At 44.5% G+C, this 27,743-nt stretch overlaps 1 protein-coding gene across 3 annotated transcripts; it reads right to left on the bottom strand.

Moving 5' to 3' along the window:
- Positions 1-439: 439 nt before the first annotated feature.
- NUP188 (nucleoporin 188) lies at positions 440-27,734 on the bottom strand. 3 transcript variants are annotated; one of them, XM_057401481.1, is made up of 44 exons: positions 27,659-27,734; positions 25,165-25,219; positions 24,497-24,570; positions 23,826-23,910; positions 23,372-23,452; positions 22,869-22,913; positions 22,160-22,252; positions 21,952-22,071; positions 21,240-21,451; positions 20,386-20,497; positions 19,664-19,864; positions 19,100-19,189; positions 18,469-18,534; positions 17,824-17,943; positions 17,261-17,387; positions 17,004-17,159; positions 16,537-16,663; positions 15,864-15,951; positions 15,695-15,771; positions 15,432-15,546; positions 14,973-15,093; positions 14,670-14,736; positions 14,108-14,236; positions 12,792-12,925; positions 12,351-12,457; positions 11,460-11,666; positions 10,857-11,026; positions 10,468-10,537; positions 10,200-10,267; positions 9,373-9,568; positions 8,780-8,857; positions 8,330-8,415; positions 7,761-7,906; positions 6,775-6,956; positions 6,350-6,553; positions 5,628-5,720; positions 5,284-5,442; positions 4,433-4,570; positions 3,985-4,059; positions 3,042-3,251; positions 2,201-2,332; positions 1,995-2,065; positions 1,452-1,581; positions 440-1,288 (listed from the first exon to the last, which is right to left on the bottom strand). In XM_057401481.1, the coding sequence occupies exons 1-44, from the start codon at positions 27,682-27,684 to the stop codon at positions 1,118-1,120; spliced, it is 5,214 nt and encodes a 1,737-aa protein (XP_057257464.1). In that variant the 5' UTR covers positions 27,685-27,734; the 3' UTR covers positions 440-1,117. The 3 variants fall into 3 exon arrangements, with proteins under 3 accessions (XP_057257464.1, XP_057257465.1, XP_057257466.1); XM_057401482.1 differs by having other exon boundaries at positions 6,350-6,550; XM_057401483.1 differs by lacking the exon at positions 27,659-27,734 and adding an exon at positions 27,450-27,472.
- Positions 27,735-27,743: the final 9 nt, after the last annotated feature.

Genomic DNA, 27,743 nt, shown 5'->3' with positions numbered 1-27,743 from the left:
CTTTAAGCAATAATCACTGACCTCCTATAATCACTGCCTCCATCACATGCTGAGCCTTAGAACCTTGAAGAGCTTGTTGATCTATTGAGATCAACTCCACTGTGGACAGCGTCTTCTAGCTTGAACTTGTGCCTTCCCCTGCTGCTGCAACAGGCACAGCAGCACCTTGGACCTGACCACATGGAGTAATTTGTGTGCATGGGCTTCCCCCCTGTGTGCAGGAGGAGTATTTCATAGTGATGCTCATTTAAAACCTCCCCAACATGAGAGTAAGAGAAGGGAAGGGATATGGGAAAGCCAAGGGAATCAACCTTTGATTATAAATGGCTTCAAGAGGTACCTAGATTGTCACTCCCAAGCCACAACTCACCCCACCATTAGCTGGGACTTCAGCCACAGAAGATGCAGAACTGGTCCAACCGAAAGCCATGAATCCAGCTGCTGTCTATAAACGTTTTAATATCAGTATAAATAGGGCACAGTTACAAAAAACTGCAAGACTGGAGCAATGGAATTGTGCCTTAAAAACTTCGAGTGAGGCCTTGCTCTTCAGAAACACACGCAACACACAGCCTGCAGGGGGAAGGGAAGGCGTGAGCACACATACACCATCCTGCCTTGAACCACTCAGTACAAAAATAGCAGTAGAAAGATGGTCTCTGAATTGCTGGCTGATCCCTTGGCTGTGCCTCAGCCGGGCTCTGGCTGGGAGAGGCAGGCTGCACCTTGTGTTAAGAGCACAGCTAATGCCCAGCAGAGAGTTCGCCTCCTCTCCCCATCCAGCCCCAACCTTCCCAGCTGAGGTGCAAGCTATAAAAATAAAGGTTTTGACTGCTCAGCCCTTGCCCCCAGCTCAGCAGCTGGAGCGGGCAGGCTGCGCGCATCCTGACCCCCAAAAGCTCTTGGCTTTCCTTACATTCACTCTGCTGCTGGGTCGCAAGAGCTCAATGGGATCTCGCTGTGATGTTACAGCTCTGGTTCCAGCCCTGCCCACACCAGGCCTCCCTCCCTCGCCCAGCCCTTGTTCCGAGCTCTCTGCCGAAGGTGCTGCCGTCTGTGGTGGATGTGAATCGTTCTGCTGCAAGTCCTGAGGAGGGAGGCGGGGGCAGGATCGCATCTATCTCTGCACGTGGCGGACGAAGGCCTGCACGAGCTGAATCAAAGGCTCCTGCCCTTCAGGACCCAGCTTGGAGGAGGATTTCCCTTGGGGAGAGGGTAGGACCCCGCTGGCAGGGGAAGAGGGACCACCCCGGCGGAAGTAACGGGACAGGCTGGAGAGCAGAGTACTCTGAAAGCAGAAGCACAGAACAAATGAGCCTCCATCAGACACAGGCCCCCTCCCTCCCCAGGATGCCCCAAGCCATTAAACGGGCAGCCAAATACAAACAACCTTCTCCCCCCGATCCCATTGACACTGAACAGGGAGTAAGGAGGGTCCAAGCTGCTCTCACCAGCTCAGAGCTGAGCTCCTGTTTCATGCGCTGCTTATCACGGGGATGCACCGCCGGGTCTCTCAAGTACCGAACAGCCTGGGAGATGAGCAGGTAGAAACAGTTCTCCATTGTAAACATGAGCAGAGACCTGTGCAGAGAAACACAGGAGCAGGAGCCCAAAAGGTCAGCACACTCTGGTTGCATGGTCAAATACTCCTCAGTCGTCATACACTGGGTATGTATGAGGGAACAGTTCCTGTTCACTCCTCTCAAACGCTGGCCATCAGCGAAGGCTAACTAAAAACTGCTGGTAAATAAGCATCAACCAACTCTTTACCTGCAAGTTCAGTGGCTGACTTAGGATGGGATGTGTAGCTTCACACACCCTCCCCCCAAAATACCCTGCTTGCTTTGGGGAGCTTCTGATGGGCTATCTAAACTCCTTGGATTCAGAGTGAGAAGCTCCGAAGCTACACAGATACCTCTAAACCTCAGTTCTGACCTGAGGAGCATTAAGTTTTGTTTCTTAGCCACGACTAAATCAAAGAGCTAAAAACTTACTTGAGGGTTTTGGTTCCCTCTTGCATATTCAGCCCTGCAGCCTGAGGGAAAGGTTCCTTCTTCTTATCCAGCTTGGAGGGAAAAGAAGACAGGCATTAGAAACAGGAGATAACGAAAGAAGGAATACTCCCACCCTTCAAAGCTCAATGAGCACTCTGAGATCACCGCAACCTCTGTGTTCTCTCAGACAGAGAAATGGCCAGTACCTCTCCCAGCATGTTAAGGGCCACATTGACTGTGGCAAGGAGGGTCCCAAAGGAAGGTGCAACATCGGAATCAAAGGCTGGTGTGGTGAAACTCAAAACGAAGAGCACGTTGTACTCAGCAAGGTCCAGCGACTGTGGAGAAAGGAAAGAGGAGGGAGTGACCTTTAAGGTCATGAGTATGCTCTTGTCATGGTATTGTCATGGTAACAGGGACACCCAGTCCCTGCATCCTGCTTTTTGTACGGAGAACTAGCAGCACTGAGATCATTTCCCAGATCTCGGGTAAAGAGCAGCAGAGTGTGCTGTACAGCAGTGCACAATCAGACTGTACGGCTCTCCTCGCACAGACGAACCTTCTCCAGGTCCCAAGCCGTACAGTAATGACTATTTCCAGATTGTTTCCAAACACCAGGCATATGTGCCTACAAGCACAGGAAAAGGAAGTTAACTGCCTGTTAGCAGCCAGAATCAAGGCTTAAACCTTCCTTTTCTGCACTTGGAGAGCAGGCACTGGGTCACACTGACACAGGAGGACAGCAGGAGGACGTCTCTTCTGAGTGGCACCCTGAGGATACAAGTTATTAGCCTGGGTTATCAGTCTGCAAGGTCACACAAACACAGCGTCATGCAGATCACACAAAAGCTCAGCCAAGCCTTCCTTCCACACTGATTCCTAAGGAAAATACCCTGTGTCCTGCTTTGTGCAGCAGAACAGATGGATGTCTGCTGGGCTCATTCTCCCAAGCAGGACAGGCTGTGCCTCACTACGCACACCCAGAACATCACCTGAATTGCTGGAAACTCCCCCCTTCAGGGAACAGCTCCTCTGCTCTTTCCCTACCTGGTCAAGGAGGATCTGGCAGACATCAGGGGTGAAATGGCGCAGGGCAGCAAGACACTTGCTGAGGATCTTCAAGAGGCTGTACTGCACTGTAAGCAGTGCTTTCTGCTCTGCTGCCTCTGACTCAGGGCTCGGGTGTTTGGAGGGGGCTTGGGGGTTTCGCTGCACTCGTGGGGTCACACTTGCTGGAAGGGAATCACCATTTTTTGTCTGTGGAGAGAAAAAAAAACCCTGAAGTCTTCAAAATCTTGACTACAAAAATGATGATTTTGCACTAAGATGAATAATTCGAGGGGAAAAAAGTGCTGCGAACAAAGGGAATGTGGGAATAAGGCACGCGAAGTTCTGTCACTTGCTGGAAACACAAGAATCTACACTTAGTGTGTGCTGGGGGAGGCTCTGCATTGCAGGGAGGCAGCTGCAGAGGCTATTTAGATTCCATGTCCTGGAAAAAGCATTTCTAATCAACACAGCAATTCCAGCAATGCTGAAATAACACGTTATGAGTAGCAATGCATCCTCTCCACTCCATGAATCTAAGGATTCCCCAAGAATAAGAGCTCTTTCTCTTGAACAAATTAAGTCAGATCAAGGACACCAGCTCAACAGTAGCTTAATTAATGGCACTACAGAGTACTACAGCAATGCACCCTTCTTGCTGCAGTGTAGGCAGCTCTAAAATGGCAACAGCACCATTCAAACACTGGCTGCTGTTTCTCCAGGACTGGTTTTACACAGTCCAGTGTTTTTCAAGTCCAGACTGCTCTTTGCACATGAGAAATGCAAATCCTCACTGCTGATGATTGTCAGTAATCACCACTGGGATTACTGACAGTCAATTCAATATCCAAGAGCCTGCAGTCTGAGTACTATTTGCTTTTTAACCAGGAGCATGAGCATGCAACACTCCTGATGTAGTTTGGTTCATGGTCCCCGTCCTCACCTGCAGGTAGTGCTGGAGCATTTTGCGGCTGTGCAGGAGGGAGGTACAGGCTTGGCACAGGTAACACAGATTCACCTGGAATAAATAAGGGAGAAAGCTCTTAAAAGCCCAAAGCCCATCTATTCGCTGCCATTGATGGAAGCTAGAAAATCCACTTAAACAGAACACTGTGATCATAAAGGATCAATGCAGTGTCTTGATTTCCTGATACTGAGGACTGAGAGTAAGCCACTGAATTCCCCAAGCTATCATCTTCCTGGCCCTTATAGTCATCCTTCGTCACTCAATTCAGACAAGGTACTGACAGAACAGACATCTAAATAACCTCAGCAACAGCTCCTGTTAAGAGCAGTAACAAAAAGGTGATAAAGGGCCATTTTCTCTTAACACATCCAAATCCCTGCACCCCAAGGCACTGTACGATCTACAGCAATATCCTCATTCCCACCTGCATGTCCTTCATAAGCTGTGGCAGGTGGAAATGCCATTCCTTTGTGAAATTTGAGAGCTGAAGAATGAAGCCAACAGTGTGATCAGCCTCTTCCAGGCAGGCCAAGCTCTGCACTGTCCGCACTGCATTGAGGCACTGAAGAGGAGAGAGAAGGAAATCAGGGCAATGAGAGTTAAATCACAAACCTCCCATTCCTTCCTCTAGAAGAAAAAGCTGAAGATTCAGAGGATCTGTCCTCAGGGACAGAGAATGCATTCATGAAAGTGGATGCACAGCACATGGATCAGAATCAGAGAACTTTATATTCTTAGAGGTCGATGCACTTCACACTCTGTGAAATGAGGAGAGAGCTGCTTCTCTAGGGAGCACGCTTATAAACGGGACTCTTCAGCACATCTGCACTGACACAACCTACTATTTGCTGACTCAAAGGGTGACTGAACCTTGACCACAGCGTTCTCATTATCTGAGCAAGGCTGAGCTGAAGCCACCTCCAAGAACAGCTCCCATGCCTTTCTCTCCAGAACAGCCAGACACAAGGTGAGTTCCCATCAAATTCCCACATCTGTTACTGTGTTGAGCAGGCCTCCTAAACACCTGTAGCAAAGTTCATCTCAACAGGATGAATGGATGGTGCCTGCCTATCTCTCACAAGTACCATAACAATGATCCCTGCCTGAATGCATGGCCTGGCTAGTCCATCCTCCTCCCACTCCTGAACTATTTCCACTATAAACCTTTCTGAGGCAGGAGCCTCTTTTCAATGCTTCTGCACTTTCTGACACGTTCCCACTGCTGTTGCAACACAGAAGCCAAGTGAACCACCCCAGAGGAAGGATGTGATGTACCTGAAGAATCCTCTCTTGATGGACACCAACGAAGTCCAGTGCTTCCGTCAGGAAGTTGTATCTGAGTGTTTTAAGGAGGCGTTCCATCAGTGACATGGAGAGACGATAGACCCCAGGCCAGGAGGGGGCATCCAGAGACTTGCGTGATGAAGCAGACGTCTGAACAGAGCACATACAAAGGTAAGTGACTGACTTACACTCCTGCCCAGGGTGGCACTTGCCACACACCCTCCACACCAACTTAGCAGTCTCCAGTCTCTAGGGGTGGCTGCTCCAACCACCAGCAAGGCAGGGCATGGCAAGCTCTCCTGGCACATCCCCACACAAAAGGACAGAGCACCCACCTGAATGGCTCCATTAGTGCTGAGCTGGTACACGCTAAGCAGGGGCAGGCAGACACTCTGTGTGACACCAGCTCCAGCCACAGCTGCTGCTCCCTGCAAGGCACAGAACCAACCACTGTTAAAATGTGCCCGTATCTCTGCTCTCCGAGACTAAAGAGACTTATTTTGCATGAGGTATTCCTGTCCCCTGCAGTGTCACCACCCTTGCAGAGAACTTCCATCCACACACACTTCTGTGTTGATGACAATTCAGCATCCAGAAAAGCAACGCTGTTCTTCCAGTAAAATCTAACCTGCACAACTGCACTGTGAATTCCATTTGGTTTGGTACATACATAATCTTTGAAAAGGGCTGGCTCTGGAATGCCCTGCCTTTTACCTAAAGCTGCATTTGTAATAGAAAAATAAGACTTTATTGCAACTGAGAAAGCAGGTTCCAATACTTAATGCTGCTTTAACCAGAGGGGGATAATTTGCATTGTGAAGAATACATTCAGTGAAAGCTCCTGCTCTAAATTACAGGTCTTCCATCCAGGACATCCCATTATCAAGAGCAAGGCTAACTAAGCAGACATACATACAGGACCTACTGCTTGCAGCCTGTAAAAGAATCCCTTTATCTACACATCATTATTCAGCTGAATTGCAAACAGAACAACGAGCTATACGGTTCCTATTAAAAATGTATGGCTATATGCCCTCATTTTCACTGCATCTCTCACCTGTTGAGTCCTTGCTAAGGCCAGCAGTAAATGTAATGAGGCCTCTGTGAAGTGCAGGTTTTGTTTCACTCTCAGACTGATCTCCAATGCGGCAAAGATAGTGGGAAGCACAGGGACCTTCCTAGTAATCTGCAGCCAGTAGTCTCCATCTTCATCAACCTCACAGAGCTCTTTAGCCAGATGCAGACCCAGAACACACACCTGCTGTGACAAGGAAAGGAGAAGGAGGTATAAGCTTGAAATGGGTACCAAGAAAATCTTGAAAGCATTTACTAACGCAACCTAAAGTTCAATCATATTCAGTCATAAGTAAGGGACCCGATATCCCTCACAGGCAGCAGGCTGCAAGGGAAAGTTATTCCAAACACGGAGCTTTTGTCTAGAGAGAAGAAACACAACTGCAAAGCAGCTGAAAGCTCCTTTACCCCATCCCGCTGGTCTTTGTGTTTAACTCGAGAAGAGTCATCTGTTTCCATGCTGTCCTTGTCATCCGTGGCATCTCCCAAGGTCAGGCTGTGTCGAGTCTGATCGAAGAGCGCAATGACCTCATCTTGGAGTGTTTCACACACACTCAGCACCAGCTGGGAGTACTGAGGGATCTCGTTCACTGTGACACGCAGAGAACAGACCACAGTTAACACACAATCCTGGTACTCAGGGCTCCAGTTTAACTGGTAACATCACCAGGCCACATTTCTTGGAGTTAGTATTTATCCTGTTTTCACTGCAAAACCTACAAAACAGAATGAGAGGAGCTGTGACTAAGTTAAATGATTAAGTCTAGGAGTATGTACTAAGGGGTTAGATGCTCATCTGGCTAACAAGACCATGTGGTTTTACCAAGAAGTCATATAAACTCATGACATCTCAAAGCACAAATCAAGCACTACCATGGACAGAATACTCCGTAACTCCTCACTACAGTACTTCCTACCCACTTCTCCAGATTGCAGACTGGGTGCAGTGTATACTCGTTGTGTCTGTATAAATACCACATTCTTATCAAAACCATTACAATAAATTGCACCACATTTTACCAGCACGACTGGAAACTCAAATTCAACAAAGAAAGGCATTCAGAAAGAACCCAACCCTCCAGTTTCTATTCACTATCTAAAACAGGTGGGCTTGCAGGCCCCAAGCAGTGGGTCGAGGAACACACAGGAAGGTGAATGGATACATTCTCAACACCACAGTTGCCTTTGTATGGCTTTGAATTATAAACCTCATCTCTTGCTAAAATGAGTTATAACAAGTAAAAAGCAGGGAAGTCCCACAGGTTGGTGACTATATCCAGCATCCTTTACTACTACTAACCCCATGTATGTCTTTATCGTAGAAACACGAGAGTGTTAGGGTGTATTCAACCATGGCAGCCCTAGTCTTGACACTTGTACCCACACCACCTCACCTTTCATCTCCTTCATTTGCAGAACAGTGATAAGAGCTGAGAACACTTTGGCTTTGGTTTTCTCCATCATCTGCTGATCTGCCTGGAGCACCCCCTCCAGAATCTGCGTCAAGGAGTTTATGATGCTATCCACAGATCCCAGCTCGCTGACAACAAAAAGGGAGAGCTCTTCAGATCAGACAAGATCCCTCAGTAAATTTATCACTTGACTGAGCTGTGTGGATCACAGCTTATATGATCCACACAAATAAAAGCAGTTCTTCCAAGTTTAAGTCACCACCTGGATCTCACTAAAGACATTCCAGAGCACAGTGAGAATGCAGGACTATCTAAAAGGCTTTTTTGGTATACTTTGCAGCAGCAAACAAAAGCCAAACCATAAATACATTGCTACAAGAGATTCCAGCAACAACCCACAGACATGAGCCATCCCAAGAGAATTCTATGATAAGGCTTCAGTTTCCTCCCCAGTCACCACAGGAATCTCTCTAGAGCAAAACCCTTAAAACATCATCTCCCAGGTTTTTATATTGAGCAGTGACAAATAACTATAGACACAAAATACCTACCTCTTCCACTGTTTGAGCAGGATCAGAAGAAGGGTACATAGCATAGACCCCAGCTGCAGACAGGATACTGACATGGGAACTAGGAGCTAAGAAGAAATACTACAAGAGTTACAGTCACAGTAGTCACATGTAAGAATGCTTCAGAAAACCTCAGCCCAAGCACCACCACCAAATGACCACGGTTGCTCTTCAGCAGCTACCAGCACTGAAGGAAGCAGACTCAGGGCCCTCTGCAGGGTCACTCAGTGATGACAAGAATGGCCCAAATAAAAAATGTGTCATTTATAAGATTTACAAGGAGCTCATCAATTCAGAGCCTTCGTTTCAGCCCGATTTCACAAGATCTAAAATAACCCCATGAAGGCAAGCAGCTGCAGAAGCAGAGCTCCTCATGGTACAGAGAAGATGAGCAATTGGGAAATAAAAGAACTGACAGGAAGTGCCACCTACCAAAACTCTGGTGCCATTTAGCACATCCAGAAACAACTGCTGATGAACTGCAGAATCAGTCAGGTGCATTATATCTGCCTGAAGTCCACAGAAACAGAGATCAGTCAAGCACAACAAAAGATGCAACTTGTCAGCAGTCTAACATCAGGCTGCTGGTTTCATTTGTTACTTTAAAAAGGCACTAAATTTATAGCTGCTGAATGATGCAGTGTTACAGAAATCACTGAAGTACAACAGTAACAGTTGACAAGAAGTCAGCAATGACTGATTTCCCTAATGGTGCACCCCCACCTCACTTAGATCAGCAAAATCTCTTTGGGATTCCAGAATTACTTAGCATTGCTACTCAAATTATTTACTACCTCCTTTCTCTGCTCAGAAAGACAACTTGTTTTGAGCATACAGCAAAACACCACCTACTTTAACCTCTTGTATCATGCTTATGCCAACTTGTGTTGCAAACATATATACAACAAAACTGAAAGAGAAACAATGAGTTCTTCATTAGGGTTTAGCTGGCCCTAAGGAGTTGATATTATCTATTTCAAAAGGTTAATTTCAGTTTATAATGAGAGATAAAAGGTAGCTCTTACGTGGCTCGTGGAGATGATGAGCAGCATCCGCCAGGCTGAGATGAGCATCTGATACTCTGTTATGAAGGCACAGCTGCTGCCCTCTGTCTCTGCCACATGATCTGCCAGTAACTTCACATACTCTGACCAGTAGGTGAAGCGCTTTTTGGTGGAGAAGTTCTTCAGTGTGTCCTTCAGGGACTGATCCAGTGAGCCCCTGACCAAAACCAAATCAAGAGGAGAAGTTACCTTCACTTATTCTTTGGTCAGAAAAGACACTTCTGAGATTCACGTAGGAAAGCCAAGGTCACAGCTTGCAAGCAAAGGTTACTCCACATTAGACCTGCGCAGGGAATCCCACTTTTTGCATTAAATGTGAAGGAAAACCATGATCCCTGAAGAAAATCTTGTGATTTAATTTTCTTTTCAGTAGAGATTTTAGGCGATCCTGACTTTCCAACATTTTAAAGGGCAGTTCTGTTCAGTAAAACAAAATGAGTGGGAGAAAACCACTAAAATGTTATTCAGCAATCACTGTGAGGTGTGCTTAACTTAGCTTATCATTAGTTTTGAGAAACACTGTATATTCTCATCCCAGGATACAAGGAAAATACTAACACAAACATTCTCACCTACAGGCTGCAGAAAGACTGTAACATCTCTTCTGCAATTGGCAGCTGCAAGAATCTCAAATGTATGTCTGCAGTTTCCTTATACACCACTGTTTCTCCCACATTTTTACAGGACTACAAGTACTTTGTCCCTCAAAACCTGCATGGTCTATCGAGATTTAATATACACAGTTTAGGTAAAGTACAGGGATGAACGAGAGACTACCAAAGACTCACTTGACAACATAGTAGATCTCCAAACAGATGATTTTCATGATTAAGGCACAGGTATCCAAGACACTGAGCTATAAAGACAAAAAGAAAAGCAAGATGTGAGCACCAAGCACTGTGCAAAGCCAGAAAGCCTTCACTTCCTCTCCTGCCTGTGTTTAAACCACTTGATCACACCTGCTCTTAGAAAACTGCAAGCAGAGAAAAAAGACTCACATGTCGCTTAGAAACTTCTAAGAAGGACACAATTGCCTTTACTTTGGAGGTAACTCACCTCTGATGATTCTGAAGGCGGAGGGAGGGTCCCAAAGAGGGGATTAGTCAAATTTTCCCAAAACTTTGGCCTAAAAGATACATAGAGAAGTAACATCAGTTATCCCCTCCATGCCACGTGCTTAGCAACATTTTGACTGCATAGAAAATATGCTTTGGTAAATACAAGTTTATATAGCTTTTTATAAAAGAAACAGAAAGAAACACATTTGCTTCTGAACACACACATAGGGGCTTCCTGAGGGACTAAGTTCAAAGCCCACGCACTGCATAGCCTTACAGAGCACACAAAAACTAAGAGGTAAATGTCCCTGCAAAGTCTGATGAACCAAAGAAAATGTGTTTTAGGAAAAAAAAGACAGGAAAATGCACTGCAGAAAACCAACTCACTTTGTCCTCAGCACCAGCATGGCGCTATCGCGACGGTCTTGCCACAGAGCATGCAGGAAGGCAATGGCAGCACGGTGCAAGAGGGGAGGGCACCAGTACCTCTCCTGTTGTTTGGTATCTATCAGCTGTAACACTACTTGGAGGCAACTCCACTCCCCTAAGCTGAATTCCTAAAGCAAAAGGAAACACGAGAGGTAACGTCACCACAGAACCACTACGTAGGCACCTATTGAAGCAGAATGTGCTCGATTCCACTTGAATAATACACTGAGAAATAAATCTTGAGTATGTGATGCCATCATTATTTTGTATATGACTATAAGGAATGTAATCATATATAGGGGAGTAAAAAATTAGCTAAGCTATGACTTCATATGACCAAGTGCCTTCAAAAGGTCCCAGCTCAAGAGGACCCTGAAAAATAAAGCACCAGAATGGGTATTCTGGAAAACCAATACTGTCCATTATACCCCAGTCTTCAGCTTTCTCTCTGACTGGACACTTCCAGAGTGAAGAGAGTGGGCCACAGGGATCTCTGGTCTGACCCAGTAGATGTTCTTATGTTAACTCAGTATCTGCCTTGAAATACTGAGGAAATTCTACCTTTGACCCATCACTGCCATCCTTCACTTCCAAGTTCAGGAAGAGCTCGATGAGCCCAGGCTGTGTCTCCACTGCAACTGTGAGGAACTCCAGTATCATGACCTTAATACGCATGTCCTCCATCTTGCTCTGCAGGTGGATGAGGAAGGCATCACGGATGGCAGCAGCATCACTACCAAGGCAGGCATAAACAGACATGGGAGCAACCTGCAAAAGGAAAGAAACGTCAGAAATAACCAAACTCTCCAGGATGCTTCTTGTCCATATCAAAGGTGATTTTCATTTCAAATTGGAGCTCCAAAATACATGGTATTAAATCTATGAACACAGGTGAGGGAACTCAAAACTAAGTTGTTGTTGTTAAGCGGGAAGAAACCTACAAAGTGATCCAAATCGTCCTCTTTGGCAATTCTGTTCTATCCCTCACCTATTCCTCAAGGGCTATGACAATACAGCATAAAACAAAGAGGAAAATAAGGTTTGGAATAATGTTTCCTGAAATAAATAAACCCCGAGCTGGATCTGTATGCCCTAATAGAACTGCAAACACATTCTCAGAAGTTTAGCAGCTGAAAAGAGCAAGTTAAGAGACAAAGCTGAAAGATCCCAATAAAAACTTAAATAGGATACTCTTCTTAGCAAGATGTTAAAGTTCCAGTTAAGAAGGTGCAGGAATTGTACTGAAGAGCATGACTTGAGAATGTTGCTCAAAAAAGTAGAAAGAGATCAACTGGAAGTGCAAATTCTTTAAAGAAAACACCCCAGTAATGTGAAGCCTCTCAATGAGATGCTGGGTGACTTCTGAAATGATCTTGAAATAATGTCAGTGATGGGACCAGTCACTGAAAGGCACCAAAGGGCAAAGGAGCGACTGTGTGAGTCTCATCTTACCGTAGCCAGTCGTTTGAGCAGTTGGATGGCCAGGCGTGGAAGCGCAGGGTCATGCCTGTGGTAGATGTATTTGGCCAAGACCGCAATAAGATTGTTTCCATGAGCACCTGGAGAGAATGCAATTAAAATCAACGAGAAGAAAATGTGGCAGGATGTAACTATTTACCAAATCACGATCTCCACAGCACAAAGTGAGAACTAAGACAGTCTTCCAACATTACAAAGCAGCAAACAACAAGCCATATCTGCTTAATACTTTAGAAGCTGTCCCAGAGGAGAAGAATGCCTTAGAGGAGGGAGAACAGGCTTTCTCCCATCACTACAAACCTCTTTTTGGACCCCTGAAATCTTAACTACTGTTTGTAATGAGACACACACTGACTATATGGAAATGACATGGAAGCATAACTGCCCAGGCTGCCCCCAGTGAGGAATACATACCGTGCTGAGTAAGCGCCTGTTCTAATGGAGATACCACGCTAGAGGGGGGTTTCAACCTGATGACATTATTGGTGACTGAGAACGCCAGTTTAACTGTTTGGATGAGCAGTTGACCGTGGCCTTGCGACTCATCACTGTGTTCACAAAAAGAAACCAAAGTGAGCAACTGTTGACAACCAACATTTTGTTATTTGCACAACACTGGAAGAGGAAGCTCTATTGTCAGTCAGGGTTGTGAGACGTTTTTATTCAGGCACATCTCCACGTACAAGCTGCTGAAATACAAACCCTCACATATCCCCAAAAAATAGTGGCTACCCAGCCCCAAGTTTTCAGCAACAAAAACGCCAAAGAGCCTGAGCCTGTTTATTGCCATGGTTTTTTTTTAACCTCTTTAGGATACGGAGATTTAAAATGCACAAAGACGGAGGGAGAAACATTTACAGGAACAATCTCACAAAAATTATAGTGAAGCAAAACCGGATGAAGAGATAAAACTGACGGGTTGGGCTTTTTTTCCCCTACGATTTTCCTTATCAGCTAAATATTCTCGGGAGACACTGAAGCCAAGGCTTCTGAAATTGGTCTCACTTTCATCTCAGCAAGTCTGGACTCTTTCCACACTTGTTTTGAAAGAGAAAACCAGCAGAAACAACATGCTAGCAAGTTTGACTGGCTATGTGTCAAGTAAAATAGGCCAGGAAACGAGAACAGAGGAAAGGAATGAGAAACAATCATAGCTAAATCAGATCAAGCCTTCAGAAAGCCACATAAGGAAGTGAAGCTGCTCAACACTAAAGGTATCTTCAATACTTCCAAAGTACTTCAAGGCATCTTCAGAACCATCCTGAATAGACTGCTCATCCCTAGCACTTCCAAATTACAGTTCAAGCTGTATTATGATTTATTCATGACCACAGCCTGATCTGAACTCTGGCGTTACCCAAAGACACAGAACTACTAATACTGGCCCTAATTCCCTTGCTTCTAATTCATCTTACAAACTTGAGTTCAAGTGAATTCTGTATTAAAAAACTGTAACTGCATGCAACCCTTTAACAACTGAGCACATTTACACCCACCAGCAGCTCCAAATGGCATTTAGAAATAGAAAACAACGGCATGAAACAGAGAGTGTACAGCAAAGAGTACACACAGACCTGGAACAAACAAGGCTTGTTCCTCAGACCGTACAAAGGCAGGCTGCAGTGGCCAGCTGCTACACTGATCCCTTGTTAAGTGCATCAAGTCGAAGCTACATTTCAAATATCATTTGCTTCTTTCCTCACACTACTGAACTGAAACACACAACTCACCTGTTACACTGGGAGGTCATTACCATATCAATAGTGTCCACACCAATTCCCATGATGTTAATGACAGCTTGCCCTGCTTCAGTGTTGGCCAGGCTGAAGATGCACAGGGACTGAAGGCTGGGGGCATTGCTGTGAGACACAAACAGCACAGGACATATCACTAGGAGCACCTGCAGTATTTTACCACACAGCACTTGGAAAACTACCACAAAGTAACCTCTTAATTTCTACATCCCCCCCTTGACCCCTACTTTATTGTCCTTCCTATTTTCTTCAGAGAGCATACACCAAATAGGAAAGTGGATGGCAGTGTCCCAGGGAATCTATTTATTGTTTTCTCTCTCTTCATCAGGTATTCTAGAAACCAATATGGCTTTCTCTGTCTTCAATCTTTTTCTACCCTTCCTGTACTCAGTAACACAGAAAAGAGCTGGAACCAGCACTGCACAACTGTTAACAGTTCACTCCTCAACACTTGCATTCAAAACCTGAAACAAAATGATAATGATTCCTACACTGTAAGCCAGGCTAGCGCAGGTCTGAAATCCATCACTTGTCTTACCTACTGCGAGGATCCATTTCAGGGCACAAATTCAGTATAGCATGGATCAACTGCAGAATCAGGCACCCTAAAACAGAGATGAAATGGACTAGTGAGGTTTTGGGAAGATCTGTTGCCTAGTTCCTACTATTTTCAAGCACATCACAGCATCTAGCAATACTGTTAGACGTACAAAGCAAATCCCAAATGGCTGCTAGGAAAGGTATGATGAAAAAAGGAAGGAAAAATTCACACATTCTGTCTGAGAAGGCATGAGACCCCTTTCACCCCCTCCTCCTCCTTCTCCCCCCCCAATATCCTCACCAATTTTCTCCCTCACTCCATGAGAGTTGTAACGCCATTTGTGGTAATTTGGTAACATCTCCTTCAGGACAAACACAATGCAGGGCACGAGTCCTTGGCTCTGAGTGCTACCAAGTTGTCCCTAGGAGAAACAGAAATGTTATTGTCCCATTTCTTGTTAAGAAGAAACCTTTTGCAGGAAGATATGCCATATGTCTTTAAAGTGTGAGAAATTGAGCATGGGGATAGATTTACAAGTGACTTATATTATCTTGTAGATCAGCTGAATCAAAACAGGCTTTTTGAAAGAATCAGACTGCAGAGAAAACCCCCAGAGTAGCACCAAAGGAAGTGTCAACCAATGATCCCTCAGAGAGACCCACTGAACAGGAGATGGATCTCAGGCACTGCTGTATTTCACCTTCCTATTGTAACAGCTTACATATGATTTCCCAAGCAGGCCATTCCACAAGCACTCACCCGGACAAGAGTTGTTATCAGGTTCAGGAAGGAGATGGTAACATTGTACTCGCCCTGAGGCTGTTCTATGCTCATCAGAAGGTTTCCATAGCCCCCAGCATTCATTCCCTCTGCACTGTGATATGAGCAAGAGAGATTAATGAATAGCAGGATTCTGAGTGAGACGTGTCAGATACCCAGATTTCACACTGGCAGAAAGTGCTTATGACATGTTAGGAACAGGTTGTACACCACCAAGAGGCAGGGGAAGGGGCGATGAATACCTAATAACGTGATTCATACTGGACACTGGGTTGGCAACAAACGGCAAGAAACCCGTATGGTGAAGGTCAGTCCAGACCTGCAAGAGAGTAAGTACAGCTATTCCCTCTCATTCACATGTATACATCTACTAGTTCTCAAACCCACAAGCCCTGAAGGCCATTTCCTCACCTTGGCTGGCATCCGAGCAGCCAGTACTGACAAACAATTGACACAAGAAGCAATAACATCCACAGGGGGAGAGATGACAGTTGTTAGCCTACAGAAGAGAAACAGTATCAATCAAATGCACTGTGGTCTAGCATACATACTGTTTTATTAACCAAAAAAGCTTCTCTCACCGAGGTACACATGCATAAAACCTAAGTAGGTAAATACAGACACCAGAGTCTGCACTTTCAGTCTAGACTTGCTGCCTCCCCCTCACACCTGAGTCAGACGAATTTACTGCAACAGACAAAGCTGGGAAGACAGCACTGTCACAGCAAACAGTAATTATGCAGCAGCACATCAATTCCCAGGCAGTTAATGCTAGAGGAGAGCTAATAAGTATAACTGTTTTAACACCTGGAAGTTACTGCTCTAATGATATGTTTTATTCCCCTTTCATGTCAATACAGCTACTAATAAAAAATGGATAAATTGCACAACATTCAGGAAAGAATGCATCAAAGCATTAAACAGTGTGTAGCCACAACAGCCTTGGGAACTGAACACCAGTCTTGGGGAGCTCCAGCACTGAGACACTTCTTGCAAAGCTCTTGGCAAAATGAGTAATCAGCCATTCTTCCAGCTCACTGTATCTTCTCAGGTGTCAGTGACTTCATGCCAGGCGGTGACTTACCTCTGCAGGAGCATGTAAATCCGTGATGTGATGGGCAGAAGGCAATCTGCTATTGATACATCAGTGCTGATGACTTTATGAACCAGGTCAATTATTGGCTTGACCCTCTGGCAATGCTGAATCACATCTGGGAAGAGAAAACTAACACTAGAATGCAAAATCATACTTAAGCAGTAATCAACTCTGGAACAACGCACATTAAGCTCATCATACAGCCCTATGAGCATTCCCCATGCCAAAACCCATTTATTTTATCTATCTCAACTTTTCCCTCATCTAAAATTTATCTCGTCTTGGCCTTTTGCAGTGAATTATACAGTATAATAATAATAATTAAGCAGTCAGGTTTCTGGGAAAGTATTTCATGCTCTTTTGAAAGTATTCAGAGCTGTTCAATCCTACTATTAACCCAAATTGATACCAATTAATAATTATTTCTTCTCTTTTATTCTCCCAACCTGTCTTACCTGCTGTCGATACAACATGAAGCAGCATCTCAATCTCACAGGTAAACAGTGTCCAGCTACTGTAGGAATACTCCCATCGTACCACATAAGCCCTATCATCCAGCGCCACCTGGCCCACCGTTCCCTGAGGTATCCGCAGGTTTGTTTGACCTAGTCCTTAGGATTGAAGAAGCAGGTGAAATACAGTCACAAATTTACCCATGGATTATATCCCAATTTCCCCAAAGTATTTCCATAAGAAAAGGTGAAGTGCTCACCAAGAGGATAGAGGAGCTTTGGAGTCTGTCTGCGCCAAAGTGTGCCATCTTCATGAGAGATCACATCCGGAGGTTTATGCTTGTACTGTTCCATGTAGAAGGACATTTTATCCAGGAAGCTGTACACCTGCGTGCAGAGACAGCTTAAACAATACAGCCAAGGAGCCAGACCTTAAAAATTAACCAACCAGACCATTTCCAGGAATAGGCAAGTTCTCTTGATGTGTACAATATCCTTCTAATACATAAATCATTACTAGACAGCCCACACGTCCAGACATATCTCGTCTAGTGAACCAGGAACTTCTTAGGAGTAAAGTACAACATGAAAAATTAGGCAGCAACTTAATCTTCGTAAGTCAAGTTTTCCAGGAGCCTGCAACAGCACAGAACTAAAAGGTAATTCCTGTCCACTGTTCTTTGACAAAAGCTTAATGTCTGTTATCTAAAACAGCAGTTGAGATAAGCACACGTGATGGAAAGAATCACGCAGCATTATCACACAGCATGGTATCCTTGTCCTGAAATAAATCATCTCCTGAACACCAAGAGAGATCCTGTACCTTTTTTGCAGTAGATTTATCAGACACGAGGGCTTGGAGCAGCTGAAGGAGAGGAGTAAGCTGATTGGGAAACAATCCACACACACTGTCCAGGATAATACCCAGACCTGCAGTAGGTTCCTGGTGGTGAAAACAGAAAACAAGTATCATATTACTAAAAAGAAATGCTAAAATGGTCTCAGTAGAGCATAAGGAAACAGTTCTTTTTTAAGTTGTACATTTCACATTAATCATGCAACAAAAGTATCACTCCAGTCCTTGAACAGACTAAAGCATGAGGCAGTGTGCAAGTATAAGGCAGGAAGTAAGACTGTAACGCATTACATATCCTAATTCTGTGGCAACAGAAAAATAAGCATGATGCTTTTGCCAGCAGTTAGTTCAATCTTTGCAATTCCAGCCCTGGTTTCAACTATCACCTATATTAAAACTCGTTCCAGTATCCTTCAAGAGTAAAGCCAAGGCTGTACCTAAAAGGCAGGAAAGGGCAAAAGTAAATCAAAGACAGAAACAAATGAACACTAGCTCCTCAGGCCTTCCTAGAAGCTAACTAAATACAATCAGTCTGTTCCTTTCCTAAAGAGGATCTTTTATTGAGTTTCACTTATAAGGAAGGTAGGTCAAAGAAGTTGCCAACACACTCACCGTCTTCCAGAATAGCTGAGGAATACTGGCAACTGTCAGAACTTCACATGCAACATCAATTATATCCTTCAACAGAAGAGAGGATGGAGAAAAGTTACTTTACACAGGGGAATTTCATCCCTAAAGAGTTCTGCCACATCTTTGGAATTTAAGTTTCCATGTTTACCAGCCAAGATGTAACCACCTCCTCTAGTCAAAACAAAAAGAAACACCCAACATATCCAAACCCAGAGCACTCCACCAGCCTAAAGCCATCCATCGTGAGTGGACTGGCCAGGACAAGTATGCCCACTATATCTGCAAAGGGCAGATGATGTCTTCTCAACCTTGGAAATGGAGTATGGATTATTTCCATTGCTTTGGAAATAACACATCAACAATTAGTTTCAAACCCACAGGACTTCAAGTGCAAGATATGTTCTTTCATTATTAATCAGCCAGTCTGCAGAGGTGTTTACTAGGTTTGCATTGTGTAAACGCAGCAGGAAAACCAACAAAACACTCTTCTAGATCAAACTCACAAAGCCTGTAGTCTCAAATGCAGGATTATGATTTACCAAAGGCAGTTAGCATCAGTTATGACAGGTTATTTTAAATTAGGTAACAGAGGCAATGAGCCTTGCATGCTTACCTGCTGATTGCCCAATGTATGCAATTCCAGTGATGTCAGGACAAAGGAAGTAAGTCCATAAATACACAAGCAAGCAGTGCTGGTAGCACACTGGAAAGAAAGAATACACACTCAGTGCTCATGGAAGTCAAAAGGATTTGCTTTCACTGGTTTCTACCTATAAAACAGTTTTCTCTCGTACATGGTGTTGTCTAATGAAACCACATACAGGGAAACAGTGCAGAGTTAAGTCATCTAATACTCAAAATGCACAATGGCAGTACACTGGAGAGGCAAATCAACCAATGTGATGAAATGCAGTCTATTCGGCTCAAAAGAGATGTAGTTCCTCAACTTCCAGAAGCTTTTTCTTATTCTTTGGGCATAAAAAACTGTGTCATTTGAACTTGAGTTCTGATCTTCACTGGAAGAAGATGCTAAAACATGCTTTACTGCAGAGTCTGCTTCCAACCAGATTTAGTTAGAAAGAGCATTGGTTCCAAATCATTCACTTCCCATCAGACTTTTACATCAGTAGCAGTTAAAAACCTTCAAGAGCTTACATACAGAGTCCAAAAAACTCACATTCTTCCCCCCACTGTTCAGCGATCGCAGAAGCTTTGTCAGATACTGGAAAACATTCAGCTGGATGGCAGTGCTGCCCATTCTTCTGATAACGTTTGTTGACTCCTCTGGGTTTATAGTGTGACGGAGCAGGGCCCAGGCCAAAAGCACGGGAGCATGATGCGAGACATCTCCTAACTGCAGCAGTTGATTGTCCATCTCCTGCACAGACAGGGCAAAAGCAACAGAACTGAGATCTTCTGAAAGAAACTCACACTTCACAAGAATACAGCTCGTTGCATGTTGCTAACTGTCACCATTCCCTTGCGGATAATTACTGCACACATGCAACTGACCAAATTATATACCTGCAGCCATGGTTTGCTTTCCTGAACAGTTTAATGCCTTACAGTTAGTCTAAACTTAGCTGTTCTCTGTCCTAAAAGCACAGACACTGTAGATTTTTTGTGTCATTCCCATCTGGAAATTTCACAATGCTTATTTTTTTGTACACATCTGGTTTTAGAGAAAGGCTCAGGATAACCAAGGAAGTATAACGGAAGAGGAATTCATTTTGTTCTTATTTGCCCCAGAGTGTTACGCAGATGCTGGTTCCTACACTTGGTCAACAAACTGAAAGATCAGAAACCTACAGACAGACTCTTTACACAGCACTGCTTGGGTAATCACAGTACATTCTGTACCATTAGGCCAAACAAGGGGTTACTCTGACAGTGCTTTACCTGGTGGATGCTCTTATTGGCTAATTTGTGCCTGTCAGTCCTGCCATCCAAAGCACGCTTATGGAGGGAGTCGATTTCCATGCCTTCCACCAGAATAAGAGCACTAAAGTAGCTACAAACAGGAGAAGAATAAAAGCAAGGAGGTCAGAAACGTTATTGAAGAATTTTTATTTCTTTTTATTGATAAGTGGTCAAAACCCAACCTGTACTTCGCTTTTGTTCAGCTGTTCTTTAAAGCAATAAGAAATTACATGAAATTAACAGCACGTAATCCAAATTTTGTCTTGAAATTCTAGTATATGACTGATTACAATCTTCAGAACTATCATTTCATGTTGAAAAGACAAAGAAAAGGTCACTGAAATTTGAGGATAGCTTTTCCCCCTTTGTAACTCTGCCACCTGGCAGCATTTTCATTCTCCCTGGCTATGGCTTGACTTCCGTTGTGTGCAGCAAAATGAAGACACTGCTGCCATTCATAAGCACACCCACCAGAGCTTGACCTGAGGCAACACAGTTCACAATACAGGTCAGGGAGGGCTAGTCCCCATGCAGGTAGCAGGCAGAGTACCAGCACAGGACTGTCTTCATTGCCATTCTTACAAGAGGCAAGATTATATACTAGATTAAAACGAGTATATGGACACCTCTCTACTCTGCAATCACACCTTCGTTTTGCCATAAGCCTCCAATCAATGTGACCACAAAAGCTATTCTGCCTTCATAACAATAATCTTAGCTTGAAATAGTGGTGATTTTAAGAGGCAGCAGCAAGAATTATAAATGCCTTTTTTCCCCCTGAGGAAAATAATTGTTTTGCTCTGTACTCACCCACAAATACACATGATACTTACCCAATGCGATCCACCAGGTGATCCATGCTCTCATCTACCAAATGTCTGTTGGTTTGTCTAGTGCCAAATCCCTGTTCTTTGAACTTCTTTGCAAATGCCAGAAGATCATCAGGTGACATCTCAAAGTATGCATGGTAGAGGAAGATGACTTCCAGGAGCATGGCCTGTTCACGGAGGCATTGCACAAACCAACGGGAAACCTGGCGTTCTGTCTGCACAAGGAGAAGTTCTACCATCATATGCTGAAGCTCACAGGTCAAAGCAGTTGGAAACTGAGAAGTGTTGAAGCATTTCAATGGCTTGTGTAGCCAGCAGTTAGTATCAGTGGCAAAGAAGGCCACTGTAAATACAGAGTGTGCTGATGCAGAGAGACTGTGGACAACTACACATAAATGGATCTGTTAGCCTAGAGCTATCAATGGATTTATTACAAGGAATAGTATGTGCCATGCAACTGTTTCTGAGCAAAAGTGTGTTCTGTTAGAAAAACTTTAGGTTTCTTGGACCAAGAGAAACATCCTTTTTAACTGCATCTGCACATACACACTTTCCAATACACTACATAGAAGACTTTATAAGTTTGATAAATAATCATAGAATCACAGAATAGTTAGGGTAGACCTTAAGATCATCAAGTTCCAACCCCCCTGTTATGGGCACGGACACCTCACACTAAACCATATAATACCAACAATAGCAAGAAATAAAATACCATGAGATTTCCATGTGTTTCCCATGTAGGAGCTTCTGCTTTGTACAGTGCTTCAAACTGCTTCCAGTAATTAGGAACTAGTTCCTTGTCCAACTTTTCAACACACTGGAAGTATTGAGCCTTAAATAAACCAATAGACAAATTAACTTCTCACATGCACAGTCAACTGTCTTTTACAATCACAAGTGGACTTGTGTACTCTACTCACCATGTAAGGGTGCCTCTCGTCCTGAAAATAAGTGAGTAGTTGGAGGACACAGCGCAGGATGCAGATCCTCTCGTCATAGTAATAGTCAGCAAGCTGTGAATAGATAGTGTCATCAATTGGTATCAACTTGGTATTGTGTCTAACAACACTTTCCTCCCCCATACACTGCCAAGGCCTTCATCACAAGAACACAGAGTGCCCAAACATTACTGCAGGTGGAGTTTCAACTAAGCAGTTTTTAAGTTACTGGGGGGAAAATACTTAATTAGCTTCACAGAACTCAATAAAACATGCCCACAGGGACATGGCTGTAACTACACTGCTAAGTGAGAAAACTTGCAAAAGAAAGGGAACAAGACAGATGACAAGACAGAGACAGATGATGTCTCCTCCTCATCCCTATTATGCTCTGTCAGATATGATCAGTGGTCACCATTTCAGAGTTACCACTTCAGACAGTAACATATAAACCTACAAGCTATGGAAAACATGGGAGCCTACATCTGCCCAGCTAAATTCCTGATATTAAGCCTAAACTCTTCTTTCCGTAGCAACTATTAACACTGTTCAAATTGATCAAAGCATTTTCTAAAACTTGTTCCTTATATAAGGAATACTTCAATTATTCCAAGATTTTCTGGATCCATAGAAATGAAGTCGCTTCTCTGTCAACAGATCTTTTCAGCAGATACAAATGGAAATGACTAACCTTCAGCATCAGAGCCTGACTCTGCCTTTCATCCTGAGAAACCGTCTGTAAGCAAAACACAAAAGAACAAAGAAATATTTAAATACCTACTGACAAAATAGATATTCACAAAGAAAATGACTGAAATAAAAGCCAGTTTTCCTTTCACTTTCTTTTGGAAAGACAGATTCCAAAAGCACAGAGCCAAAGCACTCATTTTTAACAACATATTTATTCTTCATCTTCACTCTCCTCCACAATCTATAGTTTTCCTGTGTTCCTGTAATAGAGAGAGGATCTGAGTTCCTGCAGAGAGATTCAAGCAGATACTAGAAAAGTAAGTTCTGGATATCTCCTATGACATTTCCTTAGAGCAGCACTGCAGCATTGTAGGTCCAGAGACGAAAAGCTACAAAGCCATTTCCAAATCAGAACTCAGACTCACATGTGACCATGTGCATCAATAAACTACTGGCATTAAGGAAAGATGTGGATTAAGTAGAACATAAATGGGAGCTACGGACCGGCAGGGAGTCCCTTGTTCCTCTATAATCTTCTTGGAGATAACACTGTAACAAACGCACACTCTGCTCTTCATCCAGACCCTGGAAAAACAGAAGGAAAATAGAGATGCTCTGAAATGGATAAAAGGCAACTGAATTCATTCAAGATGAAGATTCTCTCCAAATATTCAGGCAGCTCTTCTCTTCAAAACAAGTAATTTCCAAAACATGCCAAAAGACAATTCCTGGACCAGGCAAATACTTTGGTCACACTTCTGCTTAAAGCAATATACATAAGCTTTGATGTCACTTAGATGTGACCACTTTAACTTCAGCAAAAGGAGCATAACTGTCATTTAAATAAAGGTACCACCTTTATTCAACATCAAGAGGCTGTTTTAAATATCAGAATCCTACTAACAATGCATTCCAAGTGCAGGGATAAAAAACATAACCGGATAGCACGTTCACTCACCAAAAACTTGCTGGCTCTCAGGCCCAGCTCTTTCAGTGGAGCATTTACACTTTTATCAGCTTTTACTTTTTCTGCTGAAGATGTGCTACAGGAAAAAAAAAAAAAAGAAATTTTAGTCACTAAAAATGCAGCAAGAAATGCTCCCAGTTTTACCAGTTCCCAGTTTAACCAGTTTAAACCGGACCTTTGTTTTTAACTCAGTGGCCTTTCGATACTTGATAAACAGTATTTTGTAACCTTCCCACCACATAAAACTCAACATTGTTCACAATCTTATTACTATAATAAACGCAGGCTATATTAATTCCATCTTTTCCAATGAGGGACTCTAGATATCCTTTCAGAATGACTCAGTGTCAAGAGGAGTCACTTCTCCACAGGCTTCACACTTGCACATGATGGCAGCTCAGCAGGCGTAAGGGTTAAGAGCTACCTAACAGGAATAATGACAGCAGAAACTTGCTCTTATTTCTTTCAGGTCTGTATTTCATGCCCCAAAATGTTATGGAATTAAGTGTTTTCTCTTGCTACTCCTCTCCTGAAATCTGAAGTCATGTGAGAGAGCAACGATCTACTTTTATGTAATCAGAAAGAAATATTCCACATGTTCCTCTCCTTTTTAAGAGACCCCATTTTTGAGGTTAATTCCTAAAATCAGGCAATCACTATACCTTGGAGGCTTATAGTATGAAAGTCCCTCTGACAATCTCTGCAAGTGGTTGTTCAACTCTGACTCAATCTGTGCCTAAAAAAGAGAGAGAATCAAATACTACTGAACAGCTTCCTCAATGTACATTATTGAGAATCAGATCTGTTAAATTTAAATGAAGCAAAGAAATTCCACCACCACAAAGAGACAGGAACAATGCAAGACAAGCATCTATGATTCAGACTGATTCAAGGTGCATAACTGCACCAGGCAGCTCACTGCCTTGCCTAATCACGGGAAGGGAGAGGAAATAGGAGGCAATGGACTGGATTCAGAAACATCTGGATCTCCAACCTCTGGGCAAATTCTTCAAAGCACAGGCTCCATCCCTGAAAATAAAGAAGCCAGCTGTACCATTCATCAATAGCCCAGGCCAGCCAGTCTTGTGTCAGCTCCAGAAAGGGAACCACTTTTTCACACACACCCTTCCAGGCAGATCATGAAACAGCTATAAACAAGGAGTGGAAGAACGAACAAGTAGCAAAGATCGAGGACAAAACTTGCACTGAGGAAGAGGGGGAAGCAGCAAAGCGTATTTTCACTAATATTCAAAGAGATGTACAAGTGATGTCTTTGGCCACAGAGTCTATTCAGTGATGGGCAAAGCTGCTTAGCAGGACAAGGACTTACTGGTTCTCTTAAAGATGATTTACCCAGAAGAACTCTCCATAATTGTCTGCTGCTCCTGCAAACAAAGAGAAAAGTTGGAGTATTTTAATGATGAACACTGTTTCAGGCTTCCATTCAGCTTACACCTTTTCAAACCTGCAATTACCTCAGAGCACATCACGCTGCAAGATAAGATACAAGAAAAATTATTTAAGGAACGTTATTGTGAATGCCCCATCCCTGGCAGTGTTCAAGGCCAGGTTGGAGGGAGTCTTGGGTGCCATGGTTTAGTGTGTGGTGTCCCTGCCCATAGCAGGGGGTTGGAACTGGATGACCTAAAGGTCCTTTCCAACCCAAACTATTCTATGATTCTATGATTAGTTTTTACCTGACCAGTTTCAGATGCCCTGAGAAAACCCAGGAAAGACCCAAAGAAGGTGACAACTGATAAAGCAAGACTTGCAAACTCGCAACAAATCATATGTGTGACGTATCAAAGCTGAATTTGATTTTGGTAGTAGGATGTTTGAGATTAGTAAGAAGAAACCTAATGAAAGTACAGATCAACATTTGATTCAGTCACATTCAATGCTTTCCTCCAAACAAACTCTTTCATAACAGTTTCCTCCTTCACTCTAAGTGCAACATAAAACTGGGTGAAGTGAAAGATTCCAACACTTTCACACAAGGCAGAATGATTTACTACAGATCTTGATTTACCCTTGGCTCCTGTTTCTTCCTGAGCACTCCACAGAAAAGCCAATCTGCGCTATGAGGTATTACAAATCAAACCCTGGCATACAAACCCAGACAATGGAGTCTCCCTACAACACCTCTAAAAGATGTTTGCCAAGAAAAAGAACATTTCAGGAATTCAGACAAATGACGACTTGTTAGCAGCACACTGCAAGTCAGAGTTAAGCCCAGAGCTCCGCATGCAGAGACTAAGAAAGCAAGATCACCCAGTAACTTTATTTTTAGAACAGCATCATCAAACTAACTCACTGTGGCAGTGAAAGGCATCTGCAGCGTGTGACACATGGGGCCACCTAAATGCATGCCGAGACCTGTGATTTGTGTCCTCAACATAAAAAGGACATGGAACTGTTGGAACAAGTCCAGAGGAGGCCACGAGGGTGATCAGGGCCTGAAACACCCCTCGTATGAAGACAGGCTGAGGAAGTTGGGGCTGTTCAGCCTGGAGAAGAGAAGCTGCATGGAGACCTCATAGCAGCCTTCCAGTATCTGAAGGGGGCCTATAGGGATGCTGGGGAGGGACTCTTCATTAGGGACTGCAGTGATAGGACAAGGGGTAACGGGTTCAAACTTAAACAGGGGAAGTTTAGATTGGATATAAGGAGGAAATTCCTTCCTGTTAGGGTGGTGAGGCACTGGAATGGGTTGCCCAGGGAGGCTGTGAATGCTCCATCCCTGGCAGTGTTCAAGGCCAGGTTGGATGAGGCCTTGGGTGCCATGGTTTAGTGTGAGGTGTCCCTGCCCATGGCAGGGGGTTGGAACTGGATGATCTTAAGGTCCTTTCCAACCCTAACAATTCTATGATTCTATTTGCAGGGCACCTATCAACATAACTTGTATCCAATTCCTCGATATTTGGGCGCACCTCCCCGCACAGGAGCTAAATAACCTCTGACGGCTTGGGCAGCCACCAGCTGCAGGTGCAGCCTCACAGCACCCAAAAGCCACAGGGTTTTACCAGGAGAAGAATCACTCACAGACCTGAGCACCAGCCCTGCAAAACCAACCCTCGACTCGTCCTTCCCTCCTACCCTCTCCTGGGAACTAAAAGAGACCGCGATGTGTGGCCAGTTCACCTATTAGCCTCCAGCCAAGGAAGGAAAGCGTTTCGTGTGTGATCACATGTAACTGAGGTGTTCTTGTCCCCATTGGGGTTATAAATACTCATTTAATAAAAATCGCAGCTCCAGGGACGCTACAATAACCACCCAAAAAGCGCTCAGGACAACTGAGGGCACTGAAGGTGACCAGTGAACCCGGGACTCATTCAATCGCTTCACTGTACATCTTCCCCACCTCTATTTTGACTTTCAGACTTGCGAAGAGCTGTCCGCAAGGTGAAAACCAACCCCTGAACGCTCTGCTCTTCACGAGAGCAGCTCCGGGACGTGGCGGGTGTCCCGACGCCCACCTCCGACACCTGAGCCCACACCGGGACCTCAGCCTCACAGGAACAACAGCTGTTACAGCCGTTCTACTGACCGCTCCATCTTGCGGGGCACGGCACAACGACAGAGCGAGGCAGTGACGACCGACGGGCCGCCGCTCACTGCTCCATTGAGCCGCCTCAGCGGGGTCCCCTCAGGCCCCCTCAGCGAGGGGCGGGGCCAGGCCGGCGCGGGCCCCGCTGCCGTTAACACCCCACCCCCCCCCCCGCCCCACCCCCGCCGCTCCCCGCCGGCCCCGCACACGGCGAAGCCCGGGCCCCGCCCCCCACTGCCCCCCCCTCCCTCCCCGCCACAGCCGCCGCGTCCCGCACCTCGCGCGCGGCCCGCCCGCCGCCATCTTCGCTCCGCTCTCACGTGACGCCGCCGCCGCGCGAAACCGCCGTCGCTTCCTCCCTC

This window comes from Pezoporus wallicus, unplaced genomic scaffold, assembly GCF_028554395.1.
Source record: "Pezoporus wallicus isolate ANWC-B61680 ecotype Strahan unplaced genomic scaffold, APGP_CSIRO_Pwel_v1 contig_8013, whole genome shotgun sequence".
NCBI classification, from domain to species: Eukaryota; Metazoa; Chordata; class Aves; order Psittaciformes; family Psittacidae; genus Pezoporus; species Pezoporus wallicus.
This window is presented reverse-complemented; position numbering and strand designations above follow the sequence as displayed.

Excerpts from the sequence above, each read along its gene's own strand:
- NUP188 (XM_057401481.1), bottom strand. The coding sequence starts at position 27,684 with ATGGCGGCGGGCGGGCCGCGCGCGAG. Across the intron at positions 20,498-21,239 it reads CACCTGGTGGATCGCATTGG|CTACTTTAGTGCTCTTATTC; the intron begins GTAAGTATCATG and ends TCCTGTTTGTAG. Across the intron at positions 12,926-14,107 it reads ATGACCTCCCAGTGTAACAG|TGATGAGTCGCAAGGCCACG; the intron begins GTGAGTTGTGTG and ends TTGTGAACACAG.